This window comes from Odontomachus brunneus, unplaced genomic scaffold, assembly GCF_010583005.1.
Source record: "Odontomachus brunneus isolate Ranch 3 - 2012 unplaced genomic scaffold, Obru_v1 Obru_scaffold_101, whole genome shotgun sequence".
Lineage (NCBI taxonomy): Eukaryota > Metazoa > Arthropoda > Insecta > Hymenoptera > Formicidae > Odontomachus > Odontomachus brunneus.
Genome location: NW_022639551.1, coordinates 923,444 through 936,021, shown reverse-complemented (window position 1 = coordinate 936,021; position 12,578 = coordinate 923,444). Strand labels below are relative to the sequence as shown.

The window sequence follows — 12,578 nt, the reverse complement described above, 5'->3', positions numbered from 1 at the left end:
AGGGTGCCGTCCCATTGAGCACGGATCGGAACGCCGGATCGGATTTCTTACTATAATGAGCGTTCCGTTCTCTAGTTCCGTTCCGTAAAAGTTTCCTCTACCAGTCGCATGTAGCAAAAACGGAACGGATTTCTAGTTATAAAATATATATTATATAATTATATTATATTTCACTCTTCAATTAAATATTTCAGAATATTCATGACAATGTTATCGGCAAGATAATTGCATAAATTATGTATATAATTAATTCTGTCGCGTCAAAATAACGAAATATTGACGAATTAATCATATTTATTTGCGACCGACGCGCCATTCCGTTCCGTTTTTGCTACATGGGACTGGTAGAGGAAACTTTTACGGAACGGAACTAGAGGACGGAACGCTCATTATAGTAAGAAATCCGATCCGGCGTTCCGATCCGTGCTCAATGGGACGGCATCCTTACGATTTAAGTTCTTACGGAATTTTGTGTGTGATGGCCTTAACGCCGTCATTGGAAACTGCTTACGTCGAGCTGTACGTCATTTCACGCATGCGCATGTCATCTAGAAAATATCGCGAACTCCCAGCACTGCTGCGTCGAAGTGCTTTCGCAGTGTACTGTAACCTTGTTTAGGAACATTGTTGATAGCATTGACAGTACTTACAGTAAATAACGGAACGCAGCCTTTATCAGAACAATAATTACCATAAATTACCAAAAACAAAACAATTAATAATCAAGAATTAACTACTAAGAACAGAAATAATAAACTGTAATAATGGAAAAAGAAGGTACATATTGATGTCGCCTGTATTTTATTGTTTTTATAAATAATGAAGTAAGTGTTCTCAAAAAATTTTTTCAGAAATTTGTCAATATTTTAACAGTATTATTAGAAATGAAACGGATGTATCGGCAGGTGTAGCTGCTATTCGTACTTTATTAAAAGTTCTGGAACATTCCAAATGTGAGTATCTTAAAAACTAATTAGCACAGAACTTTCTGTTACATATATTTTTATTGTTATTGCAGCAGAAACAGTGCAGGAACTTCGAATTTGCTTACAAGATGCAATCGACACAATATGTTCTACAGAAAATCCTATTACTTCAATTGCCTCTGGAAGTGAATTGTTCCTTCGTTTCATCACATTAGCAACATTAGACACACCTGTAACAATATTGATATTAAATTATTTATTTAAAAATTATTAACATTAAATTATTTTTTAAATTATTAGTATTAAATTATTTAGATTGTCACAAGTAAATTTATCTACTGAGATTTGGTTCTTTTTTACACTTAAATAACATTAATATTATGTTTCAGTCATTTGCAGTGTGCAAACGTATTATGTTAGGCAGAGGCAAAGTATTTTATGAAAAACTCATTGCTGCACGAGGAAAAATAGCCAAAGCTGCAGCTCAATTTATTACTGATGGTTCGGTAAGATAAAAAAATGTATAAAAGTAACATATATGTGTATATATGTACATACACACTCTGTATGGACACACACATGGGATGTCTGATGTAACTTGTACATCCACTTGTGTACAAGTAGAATTCAAGTAGTAAAACTTCTAAAAATAAGATTTCTTAAAAATTCCTTAGAAGTATGTCTTAGGTATTTTTTTTTATTTCTGCTACATAATCAAATTTAATGAAAAAGTCCAGTATTATTTTGCAAACTGTGACAATGATTTTTTGAGATATTGGCAAATGTAAGTATGATGCAATGGAGTGAGCTCTTTAAGTCTCATCCAAAATATCTGAATCTATTAGCAATCACTTAGTAACGATGGGCAGTGTGTGATCCTGAATAGTGAAGACATACAATTCAGTACATAGCATTACACACTACCTGTAGTTGCTGTGAAATTGTCAATAGATTCGATCTTGGATAAGACTTTTCATCTCATCGTATCATACTCACTTGTTCCCATTTTTCTATAATTCATAACTCAAATATTGTGGTTGTTTGTATAAGACAACTGTATAAGACTTTCTTGTTCAGTTTGATGAGTTGTATGTAAACATAAGCAGATGTATGTGTTATGTCAAACTCGATATATGTATACATATGTATATATAGAAGATATTAAGCATTTTAATTATATCAATTTTCTACTTATTATCATTTATGTCAGGTTATACTCACACATTCGAAATCAAGAGTAGTGCTGCAAGCAATGAAGGAAGCTGCCGTGAGCAACAAGATATTTGAAGTATATGTGACGTCATCGTCACCTGATAATAGCGGGTATAAATTCACTTTATTTAATGAAAGTATACATATAAATAACTTATGATATTCTATATCATTGCAACTGATCACGAATTCTAATCTGTGCTTTATTTATTTCAAATAGAGAAGAAATGTGTCAAAACTTAGCAAAACTAGGAATATCTTGTACAGTAATTTTGGATTCTGCAGTGGGATATGTGATGGAAAAGGTGGATATGGTGATGGTTGGAGCAGAAGGTGTTGCAGAGAGCGGTGGTGTAATCAATAAGGTACACAAAAATTTAACAACAACGCGGAGATTCCTATCTAGAAATAATCTAAACATCTTTTCTGACTTCTATGTAGATAGGCACATACACAATGGCTATATGCGCGAGAGAGATGAAGAAACCATTTTATGTTCTGACGGAGAGCTTCAAATTTGCAAGAATTTATCCTTTGAATCAGGTGGATTTACCTGACCAGTTTAAGGTAAATTGAAAGATATATATTATTTTTCTAATAGATATAGTTTCCTAGTATTCAAGATTTTATATATATATATATATATATAATGTCATTTTTTGTTCCAGTACACATCTAGTACCTTAAATAAAGATTTAAAAAAAGAACATCCCTTGGTAGATTATACTCCACCCCAATATATCAACCTGTTATTCACTGACTTAGGAATTCTAACACCTTCAGCTGTTAGTGACGAACTTATCAAATTGTACTTGTAATTTCAAGAGTGATTAAGAGTTACTTGCCTCTTTGCCTGCGAAAGCAAATTACCTTAAGAAGACAAGAAATTTAGGAGAAGAAAATGATAGATGATATCTTATGATATCAAGAAAATATCTTATATTTTTGTATAATTAATATACAATTTTTATTAATGTCTTGTATACATTGAGTATTTATATAAAAAACAAGATAAAGTTAAGTATTTTCTCTTTTTCTTTTATTGCACATATTCTATGCGATAACAATTAATAAACTCATCTATATATAGGTAATTATATGCCACAATGTAAGATTGAATTTCTTTAAAATTCATCATTGGTTACTTGTAGATTCTTATATTATTTATCCATAAAAACTGTTTGTAATTACGTGCAATGTATAAACATAGGTGTCATTAAAACAAAAATGTACGAAAACTAATGCTACTTAATTTTAAGGCTCTTAAATATCTGCCACGGGATTCTTGATTGATGACGTCAAAAGTAAGGAAATACATGGTCAAAATTCCTGCATAAAGTATACCGAAATAAAAAGATATCCAAAATATAACATGTTTAATGTTGAACAATGTTTAATCAATTAAACATAGCTCTAAAATACTCCGAACATCAATCAACGTCAATTAAAATGACCGTCGCAAGTATCCAGGAGCCTGAACTACAAAAACTTCGTGTTACTAAAAGTGTAAAGGAGAGTGTCAAAAATGTTGCAATATATAAATTTTATACATTTACAGTACAAACGATACGCATTTACATTTCATTTACACACCTCGTTCATATATTGCATAACAATATAATGAATAACAAAATTATCATTATAGAAAAGGTCTTATACATTAAAATACTATACCACGAGATTCTTATTTATAGTTCGTTTCTCACTTTAATGTTTACATAATAATATATAGTGTACGTGTTTACATATGAATACAATATACAGAGATTAAAGATTAACATAGCCTTTTTATTGTAACATTTCCGCATATTTCTTTGCAATGTGATTCCATGTTACAAGTCAGCTTAGTATTAATGAATTGTTCATTTTTTAAAATCGATTTCTTCCAATTCTTTTATCATGTACATAAGAAAAAGATCTAGACGTACTTAATATTATATCAATACATCAAGTTTAATTATTAGCAATATGCATTATCTTTACTAAACGGAATTTAATTTATGCAAAATTTAACTTTAATAAACGGAATTTAATTTATACAATTGCTTTTTAAACATCTAACTGATCGAGTATGTAGTAACACGATTGGTCAAGATGTAATATATTAACGGGAATATATTGTTGTTAATATATACATGAATAAGTATAGCAAATTACAAAATTCATAAAATCACAAACGCGTATTTTATGTACAAAATCTGGATTACCTAACTGCATTTTTGATTTCCGTATGAAATACGATAAATTTACAATAATTATACAATTAATATCGGACAATAATACATGATTGTAAAATTCAATATATATATATATATATATATATATATCACTCATTACAATATAATATTACTTAGAACACAGACGATGCAAAAACTAAATAAATAAAGCTTATATGTTAATATACTATGAAAAATAATATATAATATATAATAATATATAACACTAAAAAATATATGCATAGTGGTAAAAATATATGCGAGGCACTCTTTATACCTCTTTATGGAAAATCTCTTAAGAGATCAAATTCCATAAATAATTTTGAAAACAAAAATCCTAATGAGAAAATGTTGTGACTAATACTTTACAAATAATAAAATCATTAAAGTTATCTAATCACTCAGTGACAATTCACGCGATTAGGTATGGTACACTCGCGGACAGAAAGGTTGTTTCACTTTTTCCAGTTGGAATGCATTTCATCTTGTAAGAATAAGTCTTTGTTTACAAACCTTGCATAGTCATTCATTATGACAGAAGGCAAAGTGATATATACAAAATTACAAATAAAGAGTGGTAAAAGAAACATAAATAGATTTTATCCTCCATTTTATATAAGAGAAAAAATATGACAAAATATACAAGAATATTTAAAGAAAAAATTTGTTTATAAATAAATATTTACGATGACTAAAAAACCTATTGATCATTAAAAATATATATTTACTTTACATTAATGATAACAGCCAATGTTATTAATTATATCATACAAATATATTAATGTTAACGCGTAGGTAAATTTTTACAGAAATTAATCTTACATAAAAAATAAATGATACAACAAAGCAATATTTTGTGTGGTTTAAATTGAATTATGCAAAAATCTATAAATATTTAACATATACGTGTCATTTTAGAAATATAAAATAGTGAATTACATCATATATTTTCTCATGGAGTACAGATTATAAAAGTAGATAAACTCTCGAGCGATTTTTAAATAAATTGCTGATTTAAGAAACATAACTGCATGTATAAAGGATTATTTACAATAAGATTAGAAAGAGAACATATAATATATAAAATCTTATGAAAGTTGTTAGAAAAGTTTCTGACAATAAAAATTCGAATTTAAGTTATAGCTTGTATAATTTGATACAATTCACAATTTAATATTGCTCTATTTATAATTGCTATATAATATCTACAAGAACGGTATTATAATATATGTAATGTGTTGCTTGTGTCCTGAGACGAATTATTCTGCTCTCTAAATATTCCTGTACACATATTGCCGTATTTTCTCTTATATAAAACAGCAAAGAAATTCTGCTTATATTTCTTCTGTCATTCTTATTTATTTGGCACCTTGTATACATCACTTTGCCCACTGTTCTAATTGATGACTGTGTAACCTGTGAATAAAGGTCATTATTCTTATAAAGTTGCTTTTTTTATCTAAACTAGAGCACTTCGTTCTCTTAGAATGAATTAAGTATATAATCAATTGATGAGAAGAGAAAAGAAATGAAATTTCAATACAGCAATAGTACAACTAAAAAAAACAAGTTTAAGGTAAAATGCATTGCGAAATATATTGAGAAAAGTGGTTAAAACAACCTTTTTCTATCTCCGAGTATACAACATACACTGATAAAGACGAATGCATGATCCTGACCCTCTATTTTTCATATATACATACATACATACATGTGTGTGTGTATGTGTGTGTGTGCACAAAAATACTAGCACAATAATACAATAGCATGACTTGCTGTAACATAATGAATTAATACATATGTGGACGGAGGAAAATATAATAATTTATAACACTGTGCGCAAATATAAAACATAATCCATACATGGCATTCATAATTGACGTAGTTGTATAACACAATGGTAATTAATAAGTATATATGCTTTTGTAGCATGTGCTTTTAAGCACATATAAATATATATATATATATGTGTGTGTGTGTACACACACACTTTTCAAAGGTGTATATATATACACTTGGGGTTTTAATACAGTTTGAATACTTTATTCTCCAATAGGAGAATTTGTTTTTTCACTCATTCTCGGAAATTAATTTCTCTCGTTGGACTATTGTTATCGGCTGCATTCCGAATTACATAAAAAAAGCTAAACGCTATTAAAGCAAGAAACGGTATTAAAAGCAAGAATACACTCTTTGTGCAACAAATTTTTCCGCGCGCTTTTTCCAATGAAGTTAGGAACGCATTATCCACGAGCTTGCACAGTAATTGGTTGACAAATGATAGTATACGAGACATCTAACATCATAACTGCAACGGAAGATTCAGAAAAAATTTACGTATGTTACTTACGTATGTATACTTTTATCTGTTAAGTTAGAACATAATGGCCACTATTTACATCGTATACTGTCATTCGACTTCTGTCATATAATTGACAAAGAAATTTACAAAAGATGTGCAAACGAGTTGTACGTATATCTAACAAACCACTAAAATATATGATTTAATTTGTGATAATTTTATACATTACATACATTTAGAGTTCCAGATCTTGCAGACTGTCGTGTGAGGTTTTGGTAGTATGTAAATATATAAAATAACGATCAGAGAACTTAATATCAGGAAATGGTAGCACCAACTTGATATACTGCTTATTGTCTGTATTCATAAAATACCCTAGTACTCACAGATACGCTTGAGACAGTGTCTCAACTACGGTGTCTATCTGATCAAAATGTGGTCGTTTCTCTGGTTCATATTCCCAACATCGCAGCATTAAACGATAGATCTCGTCGGGTGTTCCATCCGGGGCGGGCATTCGATATCCTAATGAAACAATGTGAATTAATTAGCGAGATATGTATAATTATATATGTAAATCAGGATTGAAAAGTAACATCTCTTATTTTTATCTATATAAATTATTTTTCTTCAATAACAATTTAATAACACTACTTTTTTCATTAGTAACAATAACACAGTAATGCAATTACATTTTTCAAAATGCATAAAAACAAATAGACCTTCAAAATTTGGTAAAAAAATAATGGAAATTGTATTATTATTTCTTATTTCTTTAATAACGATAATCAGTTATTTTTTTCAGTGATTAATGAATAATGATAACGAGTAACTTTTTCAATAGATAAGAAGAAATACACATGTTATTTCTAAACAACAATTCTGATGTAAACACACATGTAAAATTTTAACTGCTCATAATTCAAATATTACATTAAAATATACTCATATATTGCAATATGCGATTTTTTGCGATATCGCAGGTATTGCAATTTTCTTGAATCGCAATGCGATACACAATTGAACCTTTATCGCAAAATCGCATCTGCAATTCAAAATCACATGTCACTAAAAAAAGTATTTGCAAGAAAATATTACTATTCATTAAATGTTTATACATACATAGAAATAGTGAAACAAAAATTAATTTTCCTTCGTATAATTTAAATGCTAATATAAGTACACAGTTCCGACGCAAATGTAGCTCATATTATTAAAAATTTTTAACATTGTATATATACATACATGCTTTAATCTCTTCAAAATTTATTCCTTAATTTATAATCCATTAATTTATTTGTGGAAATTTTGTAGAAATATTTAATATAGAACTAAAAAAATAAAATTATTATATACATACATACTAAAATCTTTATTTATGGCAAGATAAGGAGGATATGTATGCTAATTTCTCATATTTTTGTGTTTTTATATATATACACAATATTTTTTATATATGTATATTTTCATAGTTTCATTTTTATTTTCTATAATTTAATATATTTTAAGAAATATTATATTAATTATTATAATTAATATAATATTTAATATATTTTATAGTAAAATATTCTGTACAATCTTATTATATTGTACTAGTAGCAAGCTTAGTTTGACATGCAATAAAAAAACGATATTTTTCGTTTTGAAAAGTATTATCATTATCTACTTTTTCTGAAAACATATTCCGAATCTTATTAGAAAATTCCCATGATGCCACATTACACATGCTACATAGCAAAAACTTTTCTGTTTCTGTGTTGTTAGAATTTTTGTTTATGTCGGCATGATCAGCTATCGCTGCTTGCGATAGCTCATCAAAAGTTTTTAATGCAATAAAAGAAGGTTGAACATAAGTTACTGACCAGCAGCTCTATGTGTTTTCTTATAATAAACATTTGAGAGAATATTTATATTGTATATGATCTAGTATGAGGAGAGTAGAATTATTTATTTTTAATACGTTTAATGTTTATTTAAGGAGGTATTCTAGTGTAAAGACCCGTTTTTAAGGCGATTTTGGGGAATTAATTTTAAGCAAATGATTAAAACTACAGAGTTAATGTTTTGTACTGATATTTATCCATCCTTGAAGAAACATCTCAAATTTTGTTAAAGCTTTTTATTCAAAATTGGAAAAAATAAAATTGGACAAAACAGATCACACTGTAAAATTGTTTTCCATCGGGCGCGTTGATTGCCGCCGTCTTCGTCATCTGAAATAAACGAATTTGTTTTTATATCGTTCTTTATGAATATAGCTATCGCCCGAACTAGAATTAAGTAGTTTGAAGAAAAATTGACAAAATGGCAGCACTTAAAAAATAGTAGTCTGATTTTTATTAAAAAATTCTAACTTTTCACGGTCCAGAAAAATAGTAATTTTAAAGTTATTAAAAAGATTCTACTTCGAGCGATAATCTAATATGTGCACTATGTATGCACTATGTATGTAAAATTGCAAGTTGATCGGCCCAGTAGTTTCCAAGAAAAATACACGCCCGATTTGAAAAATATCGTTTCAAGAAAAACGCGTTTAAAGATTCTCATGCATTTATGAAGTGGATAATGAATAATTTTAGTAACTTACCCTTCATCAGTTATACCAGGGCCATACAAGAGACTTTCCTCAACTTCAAAGAACTCATGTTGGCCAGCTTTTTTTTGTCTCTTAGCGATTCTTGCTTCTTTCGACTCGTACGACGTTCGCTGCTCCAAACATTTAACGCGCTCGTTGTCCCTGTTATCCGCGAGGAATTTTGCATTTTGGCCAATTTGCAATCCCATTACGTCCATTATTTTTAAAATGGTATGAAATCCTTCATTAAACAGGCAAACAGCCAAAAAAGTTGCAACTTCCACCGTCTTTTTTCCACAGTGCAGATGTTTTGGTACAATTGTCCAAATTAACGAATTTAAACTTTCGTTATTATGCTGAGTAAATGATCCGAGGCATCGTTGTAATAAATCATCGGTAGTTAAATCTTCGTAAATAGGTCGGATGACATTTAACACTTCGTCATTCAGCGGTATCTTGTCGTGTGTGAAAGTATTCAGTGTTCCTGCAGCCTCCGCTTTACGCCACGCGCACCAGCTCGTGAAGCCTTCAGGGCAACGTTCATGATGTGGGTTCTCGTCGGTCGATCTTTCGTGATCAAATGTAGCCCATATAGCATTTTTCATCTCTTCCACTGACTCCGGATTTCTTCGTATTGCCAAGCCGTAGTATGTACTTAATTCACTGATAATCTTGTCTGTCAATTTTCCTGCTCCTTCTCCACCAATATCTTTGTTTTTTTCCTTAGTATTGCGTAATCTCGCACCCATCCGTTTTTTAACATGCTCCACGTATTCTTTTGTTTCAACGATAAAATTTTCACCATATATCATAGTCTCCGAAATAGATTTAAACGTTTTACTGTCTCCATCTCCTACATATCTCTTATATTTTACTTGATACTTATCCATTGATCGTAAGAACATTTCTTTCACCGCATTTACTTCCATTTTGTCAGCAGATCCTTCATGGTTGTTTGTGCATTCATCTTGATGGGAATGTTTCCAATCTTCATATTCCACAGTGCCAAACTTGTTTTTCCATAAATTGCATGTTTGGCAAAAGCTTGATTTGACAAGTGTATCAATTACTTTGTTGCTGTATACGCCAACGAGCGTGGAGACGCCAAACAGAGAACTGAAGCCTCTTTTCTTCCACGTGCCATCTCCAGATACAGTCAATTCCGATGGTAGATTACCGTGTTCAACGTTCTTTTCCCGCTCTTCCTCGATTGCTCTCCTCGTCACGATGTCATACACTGTTTCGCTCGCACAATAGATATTTTGAAGACATGCATAATAAGTATTTATAGCGAGTCCTTGACAAATATCCATAATACCGCAAAATAAATTGAGTCCCTTCATTCCGACGCCTATGAGTCGCATGGCGAGAACTATTCTTCGGTTTATTTCAAAAGCGTTGTCAATTAAAGGACATGAGTTTATATACGTTACACCACAACTGCATTCTACTGCTATTTTGAACCCCAATCCACGAGGACTTGCTTCTTTAAACATTATGTCTTTTTTACATTGTTTACACATAACAAGTGCACTAATGGCAGAAAAAACTGAAAAGAAGTTGAGAACACTATAGCCATGTTCTCTGCTAATACGAAGCTCGTTGTCTCCAGTCTTTCTTAATTTTTCTGCCGATGTACTGACATAACTAGTCTCAGCTTCGATGGTATGCCGATTTCCGCAAAATTTTCTTTTTTTCGCTCTTCCCGGACGCGTCAGACTACCTCGTTTACCTTTCCTATCCATGTTTACTCCAAAAATTCATGTCTATTTCGTTCAGAGCTCGAGAGCAGTGACTGTTTGTAACAGAAACTTTGAATAAAATTTCACCGGGAGATCACAGGGCTGCGCACTGAAATATATACTACCTAGAACGCGCGCTACTTCTTGAATGTTGCGGGATGAGAGAGAGCATGCTTGTAGGTCTCGAACAGCGCTCTGTCTTTGTCTAGTAAGTCTGAACCAAAAGCTAAGTCGGCTGATTTTTAAACATAAGCTGAATCTCCGAATTTGGAACCATCTTTGCTTCGTTTTTCTTAATAATAAGTTGATAAGTGAATACTAATAAATGAGAAAAATATATATTTTTTTATCTCGCTCACACGCGCATGCGTATATGGATAACGCCGGCGGTACTGTAACTTTCAAGCTCCATAACTCGGAAAGTACTCAATGAAACGTAACTTTATTATAGTGTTTTGGAAAGCTCTCACGATAAGCTACAAGAATATGTAATAAAAAATAGGGATTTCCGTTTAAAAAAACATTAATGACCTTGACCTGATTTTGACAAGATCACTCAAGATCAAGTTCATATTTTCATCATATGTTTCCCTTCAAGTCATGAAACTTTCGTTCGAAAAATTTTTCAATAAAATCATCGATTCGCGAAATAATCGACTATATCACTTAAAGTGAAACACCCTGTGTGTTGTGTGTGTCTATATATATATATATATATACATATATATAATCTGATCGCCGCGCCTGCGCACTACGGTCAAAATATACTTCTCGGACATAGGTTTGTTCGAGTTGCTTGTACTTTTCACACTTTTACACCTAATACCCGTTGCACACTAGTGTACTTCAAACAACACAAATTTTCAAAAATACATTCTGAAGACGTTTTCAGAACGGAGGGACGTCATCAGAATATTCTTAGGACGTTCTTTGAAAGTGTGAATTGTCTGAAAATAGCTAATATCCAATAAGTTTATTCACATTAATTGAATTTTTTATACTTTCACACTTAGTGCACATTAATTCTTTAGAGGTTCTAAAAATGGCGTCATGTTTTCCGTTTGTGTTACGAGTGTAAATGCAATTCTGATATACTTCACTCTTGCTTGGGATCAAGTGTAAAAAGTGTATCAAAATTGCAATTACACTCGTAACACGAACGGAACTCATGACGTCATTTTTAGAACCTCTAAAGAATTAATGTGCACTAAGTGTGAAAGTGTAAAAAGTTCAATTAATGCAAATAAACTTATTGGATATTAGCTATTTTCAGACAACTCACATCTTCAAAGGACGTTCTAAAAATATTCTAATGACATCCCTTCGTCCTAAAAGCATCTTCAGAACGTATTTTGGAAAATTTGTGTTGTATGAGGTGCACTAGTGTGCAACGGGCATTAGGTGTAAAAGTGTGAATAGCACAAGTAACTCGACAAACCTAGTCTGTCATTCTGGGACAAGCTCCTCTTACAGGCAACATAGGGCGATTAGCAATATATAGTAGTATTAGATATATGATTCTCAAGCTATACATATATATATGGCGCTATCTAGCGGCGTAGAATAACACTACTTGACGTGCAAGTGATCCGTCCGGGAATCTCA

At 31.0% G+C, this 12,578-nt stretch overlaps 3 protein-coding genes across 3 annotated transcripts in view; 1 reads left to right on the top strand and 2 right to left on the bottom strand.

Moving 5' to 3' along the window:
• Positions 1 to 554: 554 nt before the first annotated feature.
• LOC116848893 (translation initiation factor eIF-2B subunit alpha) lies at positions 555 to 3,698 on the top strand. The gene is made up of 8 exons (XM_032825453.1): positions 555 to 777; positions 852 to 953; positions 1,019 to 1,158; positions 1,316 to 1,432; positions 2,137 to 2,249; positions 2,359 to 2,503; positions 2,580 to 2,705; positions 2,807 to 3,698. Exons 1-8 carry the CDS (start codon positions 765 to 767, stop codon positions 2,954 to 2,956), a joined length of 906 nt encoding a protein of 301 aa, XP_032681344.1. The 5' UTR covers positions 555 to 764; the 3' UTR covers positions 2,957 to 3,698.
• Positions 3,699 to 5,094: 1,396 nt separating this feature from the next.
• LOC116848869 overlaps positions 5,095 to 12,578 on the bottom strand; it is a 29,566-nt gene continuing 22,082 nt past the window's right edge. Inside the window, exon 31 of the mRNA XM_032825429.1 lies at positions 5,095 to 7,181. Within this exon, the coding sequence (XP_032681320.1) occupies positions 7,039 to 7,181 (143 nt within the window). The 3' untranslated portion in view covers positions 5,095 to 7,038. The remainder of the gene's footprint in view (positions 7,182 to 12,578) is intronic.
• LOC116848839 lies at positions 8,761 to 11,839 on the bottom strand. Its single transcript, XM_032825359.1, has 2 exons — positions 9,244 to 11,839; positions 8,761 to 8,869 (listed from the first exon to the last, which is right to left on the bottom strand). The coding sequence occupies exons 1-2, from the start codon at positions 10,974 to 10,976 to the stop codon at positions 8,866 to 8,868; spliced, it is 1,737 nt and encodes a 578-aa protein (XP_032681250.1). The 5' UTR covers positions 10,977 to 11,839; the 3' UTR covers positions 8,761 to 8,865.

Coding starts and splice junctions, on each gene's coding strand:
- LOC116848839 (XM_032825359.1), bottom strand. CDS start 10,976: ATGGATAGGAAAGGTAAACGAGGTAGTCTGACGCGTCCGGGAAGAGCG.
- LOC116848893 (XM_032825453.1), top strand. Junction 1,159..1,315: donor TAGCAACATTAGACACACCT/GTAACAATATTG, acceptor ATTATGTTTCAG/TCATTTGCAGTGTGCAAACG. Junction 2,706..2,806: donor ATTTACCTGACCAGTTTAAG/GTAAATTGAAAG, acceptor TTTTTGTTCCAG/TACACATCTAGTACCTTAAA.